Source organism: Myxocyprinus asiaticus, chromosome 42 (genome assembly GCF_019703515.2).
Source record: "Myxocyprinus asiaticus isolate MX2 ecotype Aquarium Trade chromosome 42, UBuf_Myxa_2, whole genome shotgun sequence".
NCBI lineage: Eukaryota > Metazoa > Chordata > Actinopteri > Cypriniformes > Catostomidae > Myxocyprinus > Myxocyprinus asiaticus.
Window position 1 is genome coordinate 362,340 of NC_059385.1, and position 20,161 is coordinate 382,500.

General features: G+C 41.4%; 2 protein-coding genes across 9 annotated transcripts in view; one reads left to right on the top strand and one right to left on the bottom strand.

Annotated features, from left to right (window-relative positions):
- Positions 1–20,161, top strand: part of LOC127433095 (ATP-sensitive inward rectifier potassium channel 15-like) — a 344,355-nt gene that overhangs the window by 152,853 nt on the left and 171,341 nt on the right. The gene's annotated exons all lie outside the window — the stretch shown is intronic.
- The window catches only part of LOC127433078 (kelch-like protein 24), a 27,522-nt gene continuing 7,361 nt past the window's right edge, over positions 1–20,161 (bottom strand). Inside the window, exons 3-9 of the mRNA XM_051684730.1 lie at positions 19,932–20,135; positions 18,611–19,476; positions 17,949–18,133; positions 7,783–7,901; positions 7,392–7,580; positions 4,833–5,021; positions 1–1,097 (exon numbers count right to left, since the gene is read on the bottom strand). Of these exons, the coding sequence (XP_051540690.1) occupies positions 915–1,097; positions 4,833–5,021; positions 7,392–7,580; positions 7,783–7,901; positions 17,949–18,133; positions 18,611–19,455 (1,710 nt within the window). The 5' untranslated portion in view covers positions 19,456–19,476; positions 19,932–20,135 and the 3' untranslated portion in view covers positions 1–914. The remainder of the gene's footprint in view (positions 1,098–4,832; positions 5,022–7,391; positions 7,581–7,782; positions 7,902–17,948; positions 18,134–18,610; positions 19,477–19,931; positions 20,136–20,161) is intronic.

A 20,161-nucleotide genomic window follows, 5' to 3' on the forward strand; every position in this document is an offset into this window, starting at 1 on the left:
CAAAACAATGTTTCATAGTACAAAATGATTCACATTCACATTGGGATTTCCATTTGTGTGCATTATAGATTTCACATCCATAAACAGAAATGCTTGCGTGTCGTAAAATGTAATGTAACAGCTGATTATTATTTTATAATATTTGGGGGTCCCTGGCATTAAAAAGTTTGAAAACTCCTGCAACAGAGAACACATTGGAGCAGTTCAAACTCCACGTGTTTTTCTCAGAAATATTTAGTCTTTCAAGAGAGATTATTCTGGAAAACTATTACAAGCGCTATGGAATGTGACAGAATCTCATAAGAAAAAGGTGATGATGTCACTCATCATGACAGAAAAGACTTAGAAAGCCACAGTTTTATCTAGTTACACCAGATTCCTGTTGAATCATTTACATTCAACTCTGAGATGATTATCTTACACTTGTAATAAGAGCTTGCTCGTGTAAAAGGAACTTTGCCATTTATAAACTTCCTCATCATGAATACTGTTTGATGAGCAGAAACGAGCTGGTGCAGTTAATGTGGAAGAAGTTGTTTGTATCTGAATTTTGTACTCAGTGGAATCTTTACCTTTTTTAATCTGCATGACATCCATTTGTCAAATACTTCAAACATATACTAAACTCTAGATCTAAAACTAGATATGCCTAGAATATAGTATTTATATACTGGATTTAATAATATATACTGGATAAAAAAGAGTGCCATTTTTGTGCAGAGTCATGGTTAATTTCTGACACTGGTGTGGATGAAATAACACTTGTGTCTCTTGTAAAGCTGATGATTGTGTCGAGGGTCTGAATGATGAAATAAGCAATATTGATGAAGGTCTTTTTTTGATTGGCTTCTTTCTTTTTGAGGTGCTCTGCTTGGCTGTCCTGTATCATTGTCTGATAGATTGGCTGTTGTGGATCAGAGACGCTGAAGTACAGTGACACAGCCGTGGTAACTGAGGCAGCGCAACAGCGATTTCTCTTCTGTCAGTTTACCGTTCAACGGGTCAAACGCCCAGATCCGGTCAACAGCGACTAAACACTCGTCACGCCCACCGACAACATAAACCTTCCCATTACACACAGTCAGTCCACAGCCCTCCTGAAACACACACACACACACACACACACACACACACACAAACACACACAAACACAAACACACACACACATACACACATACACACATATTGGCAATTTGCATGGTAAAACATTTACTTAGAGCAATAAGTAGCAATAGAGCGCAACAGTGCCCACACACTTTTCAGCTGTCTTGTTTCTGGAAGCATTTCTTCCATAGTGATATCATAAAAACCTTCATAAAAGAGTTGTAAGTAATTAACCGAACCAACCAGCTCCGAGGTGAATCACAACATTACAAACTGTGATTTGAAGCAAAAAAAAATCATATAAAAATACAAAGATACAAGACTATAACGTCTATAATGAGGGAATTAACTACAATCCCATGAAGCGTTGTGAATGACGTAATCAAATTAAAAGTTATATTAAAAAATATACAACTATTGATTTGAAGTATAGAAACAATACGTTTAAATTTTATTGCTAAATATTGTCTGATTGGTGGATCTCTCTTCAGGATTATGGGTACTGTATTTCTTCACTAGTAATTGTACAATTAACCTCTTACGCTCTGCAGGAGTTTTTGGCTGCTGCCTGAAATTTTTCACACACAAATTTAAAATCTCCCTGTTCACACATACACTATATTGCCAAAAGTATTCGCTCACCCATCCAAATAATTGAATTCAGGTGTTCCAATCACTTCCATGGCCACAGGTGTATAAAATGAAGCACCTAGGCATGCAGACTGCTTCTACAAACATTTGTGAAAGAATGGGCCGCTCTCAGGAGCTCAGTGAATTCCAGCGTGGTACTGTGATAGGATGCCACCTGTGCAACAAGTCCAGTCGTGAAATTTCCTCACTACTAAACATTCCACAGTCAACTGTCAGTGGTATTATAACAAAGTGGAAGCGATTGGGAATGACAGCAACTCAGCCACGAAGTGGTAGGCCACGTAAAATGACAGAGCGGGGTCAGCGGATGCTGAGGCGCATAGTGCGCAGAGGTCGCCAACTTTCTGCAGAGTCAATCGCTACAGACCTCCAAAGTTCATGTGGCCTTCAGATTAGCTCAAGAACAGTGCGTAGAGAGCTTCATGGAATGGGTTTCCATGGCCGAGCAGCTGCATCCAAGCCATACATCACCAAGTGCAATGCAAAGCGTCGGATGCAGTGATGTAAAGCACGCCGACACTGGACTCTAGAGCAGTGGAGACACGTTCTCTGGAGTGACGAATCACGCTTCTCCATCTGGCAATCTGATGGACGAGTCTGGGTTTGGCGGTTGCCAGGAGAACGGTACTTGTCTGACTGCATTGTGCCAACTGTGAAGTTTGGTGGAGGAGGGATTATGGTGTGGGGTTGTTTTTCAGGAGCTGGGCTTGGCCCCTTAGTTCCAGTGAAAGGAACTCTGAATGCTTCAGCATACCAAGAGATTTTGGACAATTCCATGCTCCCAACTTTGTGGGAACAGTTTGGGGATGGCCCCTTCCTGTTCCAACATGACTGCGCACCAGTGCACAAAGCAAGGTCCATAAAGACATGGATGAGCGAGTTTGGTGTGGAAGAACTTGACTGGCCTGCACAGAGTCCTGCCCTCAACCCGATAGAGCACCTTTGGGATGAATTAGAGCGAAGACTGCGAGCCAGGCCTTCTCGTCCAACATCAGTGTCTGACCTCACAAATGCACTTCTGGAAGAATGGTCAAAAATTCCCATAAACACTCTCCTAAACCTTGTGGAAAGCCTTCCCAGAAGAGTTGAAGCTATTATAGCTGCAAAGGGTGGGCCGACCTCATATTAAACCCTATGGATTAAGAATGGGATGTCACTTAAGTTCATATGCGTCTAAAGGCAGGTGAGCGAATACTTTTGGCAATATAGTGTATGTGGACTAATTTCCTAAACATTTTCTCATTTTACAGATAACCCCCTACATTTTAAGAAATGATTGCAATAATTAATAAATAACATTGTATATATTTACAATTTTATGATAAACATAATTTCTATAAATCTTTTTATATGTCTAAAGTTTAAAAGCATGCCATTTCAGTTCTGTGTCCTCTAAAAACTCTGATTTTATTCCACTGAATGGCAGCAAGTACTAGAAAAAATCATTTTTCCTCTGTCATCTTCCATCACATTATATTGATCTGAAATATAAGTGGAGCTCTAACACATTTCAGCCCTCACCCATAGACAAGTGCTGAGAGCTTCCACACTGTTGTGTTGAATATCTTGGCTTCTAAGTTGTTTAAAATCCCTGTAGGTGTCATTGAAAAACTTCTATGGATGGGAACATATTTTGCTGATGATTTGTTTGTTTTTTTGACACAACATTGGATTATTCATCCAAGCATGCTCACAAACAAGTAATTTCTTTAACTCATTTTAAAGCTAACAACCCAAGGTAAGGTTTGATATAAAGTTTAATGCTATTTGGGGCTTACAGATCAGTGGTCAGCACAGAAAAGAGACGTTTGCAAAAGAAAATTTCACTTTGTGATATTTTTCAAAATAATTCAAACTTTGGTATTATGGCAACAAAATAAACTGTACAGTCTCCTTCCTGAGAATGAGAGCTTTCATTTGATATATGACTTGTCTATTTAAGTGAAGGACTTTTATATTCATTTTTAAATATCTACAATGTAACCTCTGGGTGGGGTCAATTTGCGACACAAATGTTTTCAGGCCTTATTTTGTTATTTTATGTAACTAAATGCAAAAGTGATGGGGTTCTCTGCAAAGTTGAGATTCTTAGCCTTCAAATGATACCACATATGCCTAACTTGAGTGGTGGTGGCGTAGTGGGCTAAAGCATATAACTGGTAGGTTGCCGGTTCAATCCCCACAGCCACCACCATTGTGTCCTTGAGCAAGGCACTTAACTCCAGGTTGCTCCAGGGGGATTGTCCCTGTAATAAGGGCACTGTAAGTCACTTTGGATAAAAGTGTCTGCCAAATGCATAAATGTAAATGTAACTTATGCATCCAGGGACTTAAGTGTTTTAAGTGATAAAACGGCTTGCCATATAGCACCTCCCAACAGAGAGTTTAAGAGGTTAAACATGATTTTTAAACAATGAATTTGAAATAAAGTGGACTGATGTTTCAACAGAAGCAAATACCATCGATTAACAACATCAGAGCTCACGGTAGGTCTGTTTTTAAAGGTTTATTGACTGTTGCACTCTATTGCAATCAAATGTAAAGCTGTATTTGTGGAGGAACAGCATTAATTAGTTGTAACTGTGAATGTATTGGGGTGTCATAGAAATTTATAAAATCTCAAAAGTCAGAATTTTTATAGTGAACATACAGTATATGTTTTTCAGGGGTTTTTTATGCTCTAAAATACTCAAGAGTTAGATATTACACTTGTGTTGAGTAAAACTTGCATGCAAGCAACAGTGAATTTGTCAGTGAATCAATCTTATGACTCAATCAATTACTCAAAACAGTTCACAAAATGGCCTAAATGATTCATTAGCAAATCAATCTGAATCAAAATGATCCTGAATAACCCTGAATATATGAATTTCTTTTAGAGGCATTTTATAAAAATTTTGTTGAAAATGGTGAAAAGATTTTTCAAAAACATGTCTATGAAATCTAGTCTGAAAATGACATTTTTAAAAGGTGTTTTGTTCATCTCAGATATCTTTATGTGTTATTGATCCACTAGTAAATACACAACTATCAGCTGAATTCATTACAGTATTGAGGATAAATGAGTTGATTCGCACCAGTCTGATGGGAAGCGTGCCAGCTTTACTCCACGAGTCTTCACTCGGTGTGTAACAGAAGATGTTGTCCAGCAGACCACCGGCGACGTAAATACAGCCATTGAGAGAGACGGCACTGATGGAGCGCTGAGAGAACGGACATGACGACACAAACACCCAACGCTCACTCACTGGATCATAACACTGAACCTAACACACAACAGATCATTATCAGATTCTCCAGAACAACAACACTCTTTGAAGACCTCTGATGACCAGAGGATAAACATCACAGACAGCTGCTGTCACGACTGCTGTGAGACATGAGCTGAAACATGTTCATCAGCTCGACAACAACACCAGAGCAGAGCAACTATAAAACATCTCAAAATATCCTTTAAACAATTTACAGTCACTTGAGAAGCAGAATGACATAAGAATTGTATTAAAGGAATATTCCGGGTTCAACACAAGTTCAGCTCAATTGTCAGCATTTGTGGCATAATGTTGATTCCCACAAAAAGTTTATTCGAGGTAAATTCCAGTGAGACACTTACAATGGAAATCAATGAGGCCAATCCGTAAATGTTAAAATACTCACTGTTTCAAAAGTATAGACACAAGAACTGTAGGTGAATGATGGAAAGTCAAATTATCTTTTTATGTTCCCAGTATTTTTATTGGTAAAAATCCAAATTACAGAGCTCTACAATTGAATATTTATCAGTAAGAATTCTAATAAGAGAGCTCTCTAATTAAATTGTCACTAGAAAAATATTGCATTATAGTTACAGTATGTTTAATTGCAGAACTCTGTAAGTATAATTCTTACTAGTAAATAAATCAATTGCAGATCTCTTTATTTGAAGTTTTTACTAGTAAAAATACAAACAGAAAGCTCTGTTATAGGAATTCTTACTAGAAGAAAATAACTTGAGCTCTCTACAGAAAATGAAAGATTATTAGCACAAATGCAATCCAACAAGTGACACTGGGAGCATTAAAAGCTAAATCGGCCTGCCATAGGTGAAATTAAAAACTGCATTAATTTACTGGCAAATTGTTGTTCGAGTACAGACTCCGTGTGTGTGATAAACATGTTAAAATACTCACTGTTTCAAAAGTAGAGACACAAGACATTTACATTTACATTTATTAATTTGGCAGACGCTTTTATCCAAAGCGACTTACAAAAGAGGAAAACATAAGCGAATCATCTTAGGAGACAGTGGTATGAAAAGTGCTGTATTACAAAGTATCACTAGCATCATAATAGTATTCAAAACAGAATAAAGTGCAACAGAAATTTTTTTATTTATTTATTTTATTTATTTTTTAATGACTGGTTAAGTGCTCATGGAAAAGATGTGTTTTTAGTCGTTTTTTGAAGACAGAGAGTGAGTCAGCTTCACGGATGGAGTTGGGAAGTTCGTTCCACCAACGTGGTATGATGAAGCTGAAAGTCCGGGAAAGTGTTTTGGTGCCTTTTTGTGTTGGTACAACAAGGTGACATTCCTTAGCCAGACACATAAACAATACGTGTGTTAACATGTGGAAAGATATAAACAATTTGGCAACTTCATTGCCATGACGCTGTTAAACTTTGGTGATTTTATCACACTCATGTGAAACCTCACAAAATTTTGTAGGATTTAAGCTTAAAATGAGACTTATATCTAATGTTATTTTGTCAAAACAGGACAGAAATACTGAGCAAGAATAATATTTTTTTTCCAGTGAAGAAACGTTAGATTAGACAGAATTATTGACTGATTGATTGCACTATATTTATTTTCTAATGGGAGTTAGTTAACTGTAATTACAGACATTACAGCATGATCTTCTGTAAAGCTGCTTTGAAACAATTTGTGTTGATAAAAGTGCTATACAAATAAAAATAACTCGACATGTTTTATTAATCGTTTTAAATATAGTTTCACTATTAATATTTTCATTAAGATGAATAAAATATTTATAATATTTATTATGTATAAAAAGTTTGATAAAAATGTATTTATTATTATTTCTTTTTATTTGATCCCCTTTTCTCCCAATTTGGAATGCCCAATTCCCACTACTTAGCAGGTCCTCGTGGTGGTGCGGTTACTCACCTCAATCCGTGTGGCGGAGGACAAGTCTCAGTTGCCTCCGCTTCTGAGACCATCAATCCGTGCATCTTATCACGTGACTTGTTGTGCATGACACCGCGGAGACTCACAGCATGTGGAGGCTCATGCTACTCTCCACGATCCACACACAACTTACCACACGCCCCATTGAGAGCAAGAACCACTAATCGCGACCATGAGGAGGTTACCCCATGTGACTCTACCCTCCCTAGCAACCAGGCCAATTTGGTTGCTTAGGAGACCTGACTGGAGTCACTCAGCACGCCTTGGATTCAAACTCGCGACTCCAGGGGTGATAGTCAGCGTCAGTACTCGCTGAGATACCCAGACCCCCCATAAATATTTATTAATATTATATTAACAAACAAATTCCTGAATGCAGTGAAGCAGAATCTTTATCTGTCATGATGAGTTTTAACAATGTTAAACTAGATTAGGTTAGATTTTATACCTTGTTAGTGTTGGTGACATCACTCACGGCTCCTCCAATAACGTAGAGTTTCCCACAGCAGCTGGTGGCGGCAGCAGAAGTGACAGGAAGTAAGAGATCAGCAACGCTCTTCCACGTGTTGTCATGGGGACTGTAGCACTCCACGCTAGACAAGCGCTCACGACCGTTGTAACCGCCAACTACATACAACTACAACAACACACACAAAGAAATTAGAGATTCATTGTATGGGAAAAAAGATGCAATGCAAGTGAAGGGCGAATATTCTGCCTGAGATGAAAGAAAGTCATGCAGGCTTGGAACGACATGAGGATGAGTAAATGATGACAGACTGTTCATTTCTGGGTGAACTGAAGGTAAACGGAGTAAAACAGGGTAAAATGAGTCTCACTTTTCCACACATGGAAGTCATCTTGTGTCTCCATCTGCCTCTGTTGAGTCCGCACACACGCACCCACTGATTGAGACGAGACATGAAACACCACACGTCCGTGTTGTTCAGCTGCCCACCTGCGAACACACACCATCACATGAGAAGACGTGGCACAAACAGACAGACAGGCACCCTTTAAAACATCAGTACAAACACACATCAAAATCAGCATTAATCTGCGTAAAATGAGCGGTTATCTGTCAGTAATCTTACTCCTTCAGCATTAAACGTGAATATAATTGAAGATTATAGATTATATCAGGGACTAAAAACAGCTCAAGTATTGAAAAGTAAAACTGAGAAAGAGCAATACATTTTGCAGAACGTAACTGAAAACGGGAACTAAATTATTTTCAATTGCTCCGGAGAGAAACTTAATTTTGTCCCAATAATATTTTTAATGAGACCAAAGACCAAAGGGTTTATCACAGTAAATTTGAGGAATTACACCACTTCCTGTTGCCCAAAAAAATAAGGCTTTTCTCTCTTTAGTAGAATATAAGCATGCGCTTTGATTCTGAAGGAAACCACTGGTTTAAACCCAATGTTATAAAAATAAAAATCATTCAGCCTAGGGTCTGGGTATCTCAGCGAGTATTGATGCTGACTATCACACCTGGAGTCACGAGTTCAATCCAGGGCGTGCTGAGTGACTCCAGCCAGGTCTCCTATGCAACCAAATTGTCCCGGTTGCTAGGGAGGGTAGAGTCACATGGGGTAACCTCCTCGTGGTCGTGAATAGTGGTTCTCGCTCTCAATGGGGTGCGTGGTAAGTTGTGTGTGGATCACGGAGAGTAGCATGAGCCTCCACATGCTGTGAGTCTCTGCGGTGTCATGCACAACGAGTCACGTGATAAGATGCGCAGATTGACGGTCTCAGACGAGGAGGCAACTGAGTCTCGTCCTCCGCCACCTGGATTGAGGCGCGCCACCATGAGGACCTACTAAGTAGTGGGAATTGGGCATTCCACGAAAAGGGGGATAAAATTATATATATATATATATATATATATATATATATATACAAAAATTAATTCGGCCTGCAAAAGGAGTTTAGTTCAAATACACCCACACAGTGTGTGCATGCATGCAGGAGAGAGAGATTTAAGCAATTAATTGATTTTAGGTGGCCAAATGAATATTTTAAATATTTTTGGGGATACATTTACAGTTTTTCTCGATTGCTTAAACACATTTCTTGAAATGATGCCTCCTTTTCTCGAAACTCTAAACACAAATCCATAACTTCTCACCCAATTCCCCAAACTTCCTATTTTCAGGTCAAAATGAAGCTCTCCATTCAAAACCATTCAGTCTTGCTGAAAAACCAAACTTTGCCCTCAGACATGACACACAAGCCCTGAAAAACACACACACTACAACATAGTCTTACACACTGGTGAGATAAATTCAAAACAATACTACAAAAACCAGTAATAAGTTATGTTGCTTGTGGTTCTCCCCCTCAAAAACCTTTTCAAACGATGAATACAACAAATGACACAAATGTATACATTTGCACATTTTTATTCCTTAATGTATTGTACAGTACAATACACCAAACAACAATTAAAATTATTCTGCCCCAGCATCCCGTCTTTGGTCTGGGACAGGCCAGAGAATCTCATCAACATCACAAGCTTCTTCCATGGCCTGGTGAACACGGATGTGAGGTTCTTGGTCATACACTTTCCACCGCCATGCCGAAAAAAACTCCTCTATCAGTGCAGGCTGCATATATCCAACTAATCGATAATGAAATGTCCACTGTGTGGCGCTATAAGCGAGTGAAATGTCCACTGTGTGGTGCTGTAAGCGAGTGAAATGTCCACTGTGTGGCGCTATAAGCGCGTGAAATGTCCACTGTGTGGCGATAAAAGCGAGTGAAATATCCACTGTGTGGCGCTAAACGCGAGTGAAATGTCCACTGTGTGGTGCTATAAACGAGTGAAATGTCCACTGTGTGGCACTATAAGCGAGTGAAATGTCCACTGTGTGGCGCTATAAGCGAGTGAAATGTCCACTGTGTGGTGCTAAACACGAGTGAAATGTCCACTGTGTGGCGCTATAAGCGAGTGAAATGTCCACTGTGTGGCGCTAAACACGAGTGAAATGTCCACTGTGTGGTGCTATAAGCGAGTGAAATGTCCACTGTGTGGCGCTATAAGCGAGTGAAATGTCCACTGTGTGGTGCAATAAGCGAGTGAAATGTCCACTGTGTGGCGATAAAAGCGAGTGAAATATCCACTGTGTGGCGCTAAACGCGAGTGAAATGTCCACTGTGTGGCGCTATAAACGAGTGAAATGTCCACTGTGTGGCACTATAAGCGAGTGAAATGTCCACTGTGTGGCGCTATAAGCGAGTGAAATGTCCACTGTGTGGTGCTAAACACGAGTGAAATGTCCACTGTGTGGCGCTATAAGCGAGTGAAATGTCCACTGTGTGGCGCTAAACACGAGTGAAATGTCCACTGTGTGGCGCTATAAGCGAGTGAAATGTCCACTGTGTGGCGCTATAAGCGAGTGAGATGTCCACTGTGTGGCACTATAAGCGAGTGAGATGTCCACTGTGTGGCGCTAAAAGCGAGTGAGATGTCCACTCTGTGGCGCTATAAGCGAGTGAGATGTCCACTGTGTGGCGCTAAAAGCGAGTGAAATGTCCACTGTGTGGCGCTAAACACGAGTGAAATGTCCACTGTGTGGCGCTATAAGTGTGTGAAATGTCCACTGTGTGGCGCTAAAAGCGAGTGAGATGTCCACTGTGTGGCGCTAAAAGCGAGTGAAATGTCCATTGTGTGGCTCTATAAGCGAGTGAAATGTCCACTGTGTGGCGCTAAAAGCGAGTGAAATGTCCACTGTGTGGCGCTATAAGCGAGTGAAATGTCCACTGTGTGGCGCAATAAGCGAGTGAAATGTCCACTCTGTGGCGCTATAAGCGAGTGAGATGTCCACTGTGTGGCGCTAAAAGCGAGTGAAATGTCCACTGTGTGGCTCTATAAGCGAGTGAAATGTCCACTGTGTGGCTCTATAAGCGAGTGAGATGTCCACTGTGTGGCGCTATAAGCGAGTGAAATGTCCACTGTGTGGCGCTATAAGCGAGTGATATGTCCACTCTGTGGTGCTATAAGCGAGTGAAATGTCCACTGTGTGGCTCTATAAGCGAGTGAAATGTCCGCTGTGTGGTGCTATAAGCGAGTGAAATGTCCGCTGTGTGGCACTATAAGCGAGTGAAATGTCCTCTGTGTGGCGCTAAAAGCGAGTGAAATGTCTGCTGTGTGGCGCTAAAAGTGAGTGAAATGTCCACTGTGTGCCGCTAAAAGCAAGTGAAATGTCCACTGTGTGCCGCTAAAAGCAAGTGAAATGTCCACTGTGTGCCGCTAAAAGCAAGTGAAATGTCCACTGTGTGCCGCTAAAAGCATGTGAAATGTCCACTGTGTGCCGCTAAAAGCAAGTGAAATGTCCACTGTGTGGCGCTAAAAGCGAGTTAAATGTCCGCTGTGTGCATAAACTGAAATGTCTGGAGGAGGTGAACACAGATGTGAGGTTCTTGGTCATACACTTTCCACCGCCATGCCAAAAAAACTCCTCTATCGGGTTTAGAAAGGGAGAGTATGCAGGCAGAAAGATGTTGGAAAACCTCGGGTTATTAGTAAACCAGTCACGAACCAGAGCAGCACGATGGAAGCTGACGTTATCCCAAACAACAATGTAGCGAGGCTGCTCTGGTTGTGCCGGCTCCCTCTGGTTAAGCTGGAACACACGCTCTCTTAGACCATCAAGGAAACCAAGGAGGAGCATAGTGTTATAGGGTCCAAGAATGGCACGGCGGTGGAGTACCCCTCGTTGGCTGATGGCCATGCACATAGTGACGTTCCCTCCTCGCTGGCCAGGGACATTCACAATAGCCCGTTGGCCAATTATGTTCCTCTTCCTCCTCTTCCTCTTCCTTCACCTCTTCCTCCACTCCCTACTGCTCTTCCTCCTCCTCCTCCTCTCCGGTCTCCTCGACCTCTACCTTCATGTCTCTCTGGATCCATTGTTCCAAAACTGAATGAACTGACTCGGGCCCTTTTATCTATCTATTGAAGGTTCTGATTGGTGTGTGATCAATTTTGACTCTTAGTGTTTCCACCTGGGTAACTGTGTGCTAACTGAGCTCAAGCTGTGCTGACTTGAGTGAACAATACTGAATGCTAGTGCTTTCTAAATGACCACATGGTGTAGGCAATGAGAAATGAAGGAATTTTTATGTAGAGTTTTGCAGTGACAGTTCAACAAATCTGACTCGTGTCAAAACGGGAATAGTGTTTATAGTTTAGGGAAATGGGTGTGCTTTTAGATAAATGGTGTTATGGTTTTGAAATTTTAGTTCAAAAGCCTGGTTATAGTGTTTAAGCAATCGAGAAAAACTGTAATATTAAGAAAACATTTATTGAAAAGATGTTACTTTATGTAGGCTACTGTATACTATGGTTGTTATAAGTTCTATCATGAAAATTCAAACACATGGGAACAAATTTAATCGCTTATTTTTGCTTATTTTGTTTGAGGCAAGTCCCTAATTTTGAGCTTGTTTTTCTAAAACAGGTTGCTTGATTCCCTTGTGAGATCTGGAAACACTGCAATATTGGTATATCACCCACCGTTAACATTTTAAAAAGAATGTAATTAACCATTTCTATTAACAAATTTCGTTCTAACCGGTTACCATTTGGAAATGAGGCAGCGGAATGCCAGAACCAGAACAGAAACAATACAGTTTCTGCTCCTAACAAACCGAAATGAAATACATTTTGTTTTTGGTCCCTGGATTTTATATATACATCAATCCGGGTGGCGGAGGATGAATCTCAGTTGCCTCCGCGTCTGAGACCGTCAACCCACACATCTTATCACGTGACTTGTTGAGCGCGTTACCATGGAGACATAGCGCGTGTGGAGACTTCACGCTATTCTCCACGGCATCCAAGCTCAACTCACCACGCACCCCACCGAGAGCAAGAACCACATTATAGCGACCACGAGGAGGTTACCCCATGTGACTCTAACCTCCCTAGCAACTGGGCCAGTTTGGTTGCTTAGGAGACCTGGCTGGAGTCACTCAGCACACCTTGGATCACAAACTCACGACTCCAGGTGTGACAGTCAGCGTCAATACTCGCTGAGATACCCAGACCCCCATTCCTGGATTATATTATATAAGATTCATCACAAGCTGTTTCAACATTTAATCATGTGCAGGATATCAAATTTTCACTATTTTCACTTGTTAAAATCTTAATTCTTGATATAAGCAATAGAATTACAACTAGTGAAAATGTTAATTGATATCAGTATTTACATTTGCACTAATAAAAACGTAAATTCTTGACATCAATAATAATGCCATAACTTGCAGAAATATCCATTCTTGATATATAAAAAAAAAGGAATTTCAACAAGCAAAAAACAAAATTTTCAATATCTGTAACTGCATTTTCACTATTAGAATTTCACAATTTGTCATTCACTCGTTTAAAAAGCAATTACAGATATCTATGATTAATTACTTACTAGTTGATTTCCAATTTCACATATCAGCCACGTACTTCTAAATGACTATTTTTTATATCAATAATTGCATTGTTACTATTGCAAATGTCCATTACTGATATCAACAACTGAATTACAACAAGTAAAAATGCAAATTTTTTATATCTGTAATTTGGCTTCACTAGTGGCAGTGTTAATTTCAGATATCTGTAATGCGATCTTAAATCTGAAATACTGAATCTAACGTTGAAATATATTGATTTACAGATATATCAATATGGACTGGTTTTGACGTCTTTCTGTCTCGTTCTCTAAACAGAGTTTGGGATTGTTTTCCCATCTGTGTGATAAAATTCTCTGGAATCACATGTGAAAACATGATGTCATGAAGCTGATAATGTAACAGTGAAACAATGATGCTGCTTATTTTACAAACAACAACAACAGTTCAGAGTTTAACTGAATAATCAAACACATTCTCACATTCAGCAACAGAAAGAAACATGACACACAAAACAAGAAATGTAGGTGAACTATGGAAGGTCAAATTATCTTTTAATGTTCCCAGCATTTTTATTTCCTTCTGGAAATGTCACTAGGTGTCGACAAATGAGCATCTTATGCGCTATGAGCGAGTCAGTGAATCATTTTGAGTCGTTCATGACCGAAATCTACCATGAAACTTTATAGTGTTTAAGCAGATCTATTGTCTTCCTTCAGTCTGAGCATTATTTTTCATCCAAAAAGACATTTAATGAGTTCAATGACTCAAGATGGCGCCGAGTATGGCTGCTGCTTTGCGAACTCCGACACAACATAGCAATGTTTTGTTTGTTTTGTTCACAATTCTTATGTTTTTTGTCTTGGATGTTGTCTGCCTTATTGTCTACGACAGACAAACACTTTTGGACATTGGTTCAGCAATTTCACACTGTAAACCAGACTTCAAATTTCTCAATGCCGACCCGCTGTTTACAAACACGCAAGCGGAGCCCTTTGTCTGGGCAGCACGGCCGCGGAAACGCAAAAGGAAAAGGGGAAACAGAGCCGGCGTTCTCATCAGAGTAAGACGTGGTGCAAATCGACCCCCGCTACCCACTATTCTTCTGGCAAATGTTCAGTCTCTGGATAACAAGCTCTGCGAGCTGAAAGCGCGGATCTCTTTCCAACGAGATACAAGGGACTGCTGCATTATCTGCCTTACGGAAACTTGGATGTCTGCGGAGATTCCAGACTCAGCCATTGAACCCGCGGGGTTCTCCGTGCACCGAGCGGACAGAGCGAAAGACCTCTCAGGTAAAAGCAGAGGAGGTGGTGTATGTTTTATGATCAACAAATCCTGGTGTGATCAGAGGAACGTACATTCTATCAAGTCTTTCTGCTCTCCTGATCTGGAATTTCTCATGCTTTTGTGTCGACCATTCTGGCTACCGAGGGAATTCACAGCGGTCATTATCACTGCTGTGTACATCCCGCCACAAGCCGACACAGACTGGGCACTCAAGGAACTGTATGGGAGTATAAGTGAGCAGGAAACCACTGAAGAAATAAAGCCAGTTTCAAATCAGTTGCACCAAAATACCACCAGCACATTAGTTTCAACACACGAGAGGACCGGGTTTTGGACCATTGCTACTCTCCCTTCCGGGATGGCTACAAATCCCTCCCCCGCCCACCATTTGGCAAATTGGACCACTCTTCCATTCTGCTTCTGCCCGCTTACAGGCAGAAACTGAAACAGGAAGCACCCACCCTCAGAACGATCCAGTGCTGGTCGGACCAATCAGATTCTACGCTACAAGACTGTTTTGATCACACGGACTGGGAGATGTTCCAGTCCGCCTCTGATGACGACATCGAGCTTTACGCTGATAGCGTAATGTGTTTCATCAGAACGTGCGTAGAGGACGTCGTTCCTACCAGAACAATACGGATCTATCCGAATCAGAAACCTTGGATTAATAGCGATGTTCGCACGGCACTTAATGTGCGGACCTCCGCTTTTAATTCTGGGAACGCGGAGGAGCATAAACAAGCCAGTTATGCCCTCCGAATCAGAACTGCAAAACGCCAGTACAGGAGCAAGATTGAAGGACAGTTTAACACCACCAACTCTAGAAGCATGTGGCAGGGAATTCACATCATCACGGACTTTAAAGGGAATAAAAACTCCGCCATGAACACTGCTGCCTCTCTCCTGGATTGAGCTAAATACTTTTTATGCTCGTTTCGAGGGAAATAACACCGCCCTTGCGGAGAGAGCTCTCGCGGCTGAAGCTACAGAGGTTAGTTCACTCTCCGTCTCTGTAGCGGATGTAATCCGATCCTTCCGACGGGTGAATATCCGCAAAGCCGCGGGTCCAGACGGCATTCCGGGCCGCGTCATCAGAGCGTGCGCGAACCAGCTGGCTGGTGTTTTTACGGACATTTTCAACCTTTCCCTCTCTTTGTCTGTAGTCCCCACATGCTTTAAAACATCCACCATTGTGCCTGTTCCAAAGCAATCAAAAATCACTTGCTTCAAATGACTGGCGTCCTGTTGCTCTGACCCTTTGAGAGACTAATCAGAGATTACATCTGCTCTGTGCTGCCTCTCTCTCTTGACTCGCTGCAGTTTGCTTACCGCAACAACCGCACCACTGATGATGCCATTGCATCTACAATACACACTGCTCTCTCCCACCTGGAAAAAAAGAACACTTATGTGAGAATGTTGTTTGTAGACTACAGCTCAGCATTCAACACCATAGTGCCCTCCAAGCTAGATGAGAAACTCCGGGCTCTGGGCTTAAACAGCTCGCTGTGCAGCTGGATCCTGGACTTCCTGTCAAGCAGACGCCAGGTGGTTAGAATAGGCAGCAACATCTCCTCATTACTGACCCTCAACACTGGAGCCCCGCAGGGCTGTGTTCTCAGCCCACTCCTGTATTCCCTGTACACACATGACTGTGTGGCAACACACAGCTCCAATGCCATCATTAAGTTTGCTGATGACACGACGGTGATAGGTCTGATCACTGACAATGATGAAACAGCCTACAGAGAGGAGGTGCACACTCTGACAAGTTCCTGGGTGTCCACATCACTGAGGAACTCACATGGTCCATCCACACTGAAGTCGTTGTGAAGAAGGCTCATCAGCGCCTCTTCTTCCTGAGATGGCTGAGGAAGTTTGGAATGAACCGCCACATCCTCACACGGTTCTACACCTGCACTGTAGAGAGCATCCTGACTGGCTGCATCTCCGCCTGGTATGGCAATAGCACCGCCCACAACCGCAAAGCACTGCAAAGGGTGGTGCGAACTGCCAAACACATCATCGGAGGTGAGCTTCCCTCCCTCCAGGAAATATATACCAGGCGGTGTGTGAAAAAAGCTCGGAGGATCATCAGAGACTCCAGCCACCCGAGCCATGGGCTGTTCTCACTGCTACCATCAGGTAGGCGGTATCGCAGCATCAGGACCCGCACCAGCCGACTCCATGACAGCTTCTTCCCCCAAGCAATCAGACTTCTGAACTCTTGATCTCCCACGATCAAAATACATCAGCACTGCACTTTATTAATCTTATAATCTCACACCGGACTGTCATAAATTATATTATTATTTTATTATATTCTCTCTTAACAACTGACTATCAACCGACAGCCTGAATGTCAATACAGTACAATACTGTACATTCTATATATACTATATATACTTTTTTTATATATTTTTATTTTTAATTTTTATTGAATAATGTGTATCTATATAGTGCGTATTGTATACTGTACAGTGTATGTTATTATTTGTATGTTGTTGAGTGTAATTATGTGTATAACAGATGTTTAAATTGTGTTGTAAATCTGATGTTTATTGTAAATTGGTATATGTCTCATCACTGTCACGACTGCTATATTGATCGGAACTGCACCCAAGAATTTCACACACCATTGCACTTGTGTATATGGCTGTGTGACAATAAAAGTGATTTGATTTGATTTGATTTGATTCGTAAACAATAAGGTAATATTTAATTAAAAGAAATGATGAGACATTCAATGTCTCTTCACAAATTTGGACAGTTTTTAAATATTTCTTGTTGCTTAGTACTCTCAAAGACATTATTGGTGAAGCAAAAACGTGTGTGTGAAAAACACTTTGGTGTAAAGTGACGTCACTTCATAGACTTCAATGTATTCTGCAGCGCTGACACGAGTCATGTGATCGCCCCTTAATGCTTATAAATATCAGTCACTTTTACACATTAATCATTGCTCTTCACAATCACAAAAGTGACCAATTATGGTTTCAAAATGGTGAATTTCTCAGAAAGGTGAGGAGTTTGGATCCCTAAAATATATATATTTTTTCATGCAATTATTTATTTTGTGGAATTTTATAATTTTGCACGGCACACTTGTGTGCCACGGCATAGTGGTTGGGAAACACTGTTGTAGAGCTCTCTACAGAAAATGAAAGATTATTAGTACAAATGTTACGTGTTGTAACACTGGAAGCATTAAAAGCTAAATCGGCCTGCCATAGGTGAAATTAAAAACTGCATTTACTGGCACAGTGTTGTTCGAGTACAGACTCCGTGTGTGTGATACCTGATAAATAAATGTCATTTTGAAGTTCACAGGCTGAAAACTCAGATTTAGAGTATCCGGGCAGTGTGGCGGCAGAGAGCCAGTCTCCTGTGAGGGGATTCAACTTCTCTGTGTGAGACAGTCGAGAAAAACCGTTCTTATCACAGCCACCGATCACAAAGATGATCTCTGCCCAACCAGAACGCCTGAGAAACACACACACAAAGATGCAGCACATTGTTCGTTTTAATTCACTAACTATAGTAAAATATATACAGTATACAGAGAGAGAGAATGTTCCAAAGAGCACCTTGTGTGCTTCAATCTGACTGCACAAAGAGTTCACATGACATTCATTTACTTATCTACCAGCACTGGTGATTACTTGTACATGAAATAATCAGAAAAGGAAACTGACTACAACTTAGAGAAGTAATTTGTGATTTGTAGTGGATAACTATTTTAGAGTATCTTACCCAACACAGACTGTACTGTATTTCACACTTTTAGTTTGAAATTTTGCACTATTTTTTTGAGTAAAATGTAAGAGTAAATTGTTGTTGTCAGCCAAAAGTCCTCAAGTAAACTGGGTGACAGCTCTTGCAGCTCTCATGCACTTCATATTTAATAGCTGCACAATATAAAGTGGAGTTGTGCAGGTACAGATCAGTGGTTCGTCTCACCTCCTGGGTTTGGTGCGCTCTGAGCTGACCTCTCGCCCGTAAGCGTGGTACAGTCTGGCCTCCTGCAGCAGCGGTCGGCAGTCTCTGCAGTCCTGCACCAGATCATCGGCCTCCAACACGCTCGTGAAGAACGCCGGATCCAGCAGAGGAAGACGCAGCTTCTCCAGCAGCTCCCGGATATCCTGTTTTCTCTCTGCAGGTTTGTGATGGATCCAGCGGAGAACGGCCGCCACCAGAACCTCCTCAGACACCTGCAGATGCTCGCAAGCCAGCAGCTCCACCACTCTGGCTTTGGGCAGACTGAGGAACTCGTCGTGTTTGAAGACCTCCTCACAGTCCTGGTACAGCAGGTTCTGGCACTGCTCCTGCAGCGGCTGGAGGAAGTATGAGCTGGCGAAGTCCATGAGGCCTAGACAGTTGGAGTGACTGACGCATTTCTGCAGAAACTGCACGCAGGCTTTGGACAGGACCGGAACATCCAGCTGATCGGCCGCCTGGAAGATGCTCTCCACGTTCTCCTCGTCCAGCGTTAGTTTGCCCTCATATATGAAGTTGAGGAGATTTTCCATGGCTCTCTCGGAGATTCCCTGGAGCTTGACGACGGCCTGCCGGCTCTCCTGGAAGTGACTGTTGAACATGCGGTGGAAGAATGCGCTGGTGGCGCAGAGGGCGGCGCGGTGACATGGGAACTCGCAGCCGTCCACTTGCAACACCACGTCTGTGAACATCCCGCTGCGTCTGTACGCGTTCATCACCTGCAGGATGTGCTCTGCATGACATGAGCCCGAGCAGAAGCTGACCTTTGACCTGCTGTCAATCAACTCACTGTTAGTGTCAAACCCCATTCTGGAGGGATGTGGGCGGAGCTGCAAGAAGAAACGTGGATGTCAATCACAATGTTTTCATCTTTGATATACTGTTAAAACATTCTGATAGTTTATTAAACAATTAAAATATTCTGCTGCGTAACAATATTAACAATGATAACTCCTTATTCTCAAACATATCCAATGCATTTTTCATTTCTATGGTTAAATACAGTTTTAAAATTACACATTATATTGTTAAGATCATAATTTAAGTGAAAAGTTGAAATTGAAAAATTAACATGAATTTGAAAGTTTCAAAATTATTTTTAAAGTGGACTCAAACTTTTGAGCCTCAGATTTCAGATTAAAACAAGATCTAACCATTTCCTTCCATGAACAAAAGAATAAGATCCACTTACAAACAAAACAAGTTTTACGTGTGCAAATGCTAATGAACATAAAATGATATAAACCTTTTGTTGCATTACAGTAGATTTAGTCACAGAACTCACCTTCAGTTAAGTTCTTCCTCTGATCAGTGTGTAAACTCGCTGCAGGTTCACCTGTTTGAGTCATTTATACATGTGTACAGAGTGTGGATGGAGCTTCAACTGTTTATGCAAATGAGCAAGCAGAGCTGATGTAGTACTGTAGAAAGAGATTTCCTCTTCTGTTGAATTATTCATCTGCACTTCCTTCTAAAGCTTCACAGTGTACTGTAAACACATACTGTAATTATTAC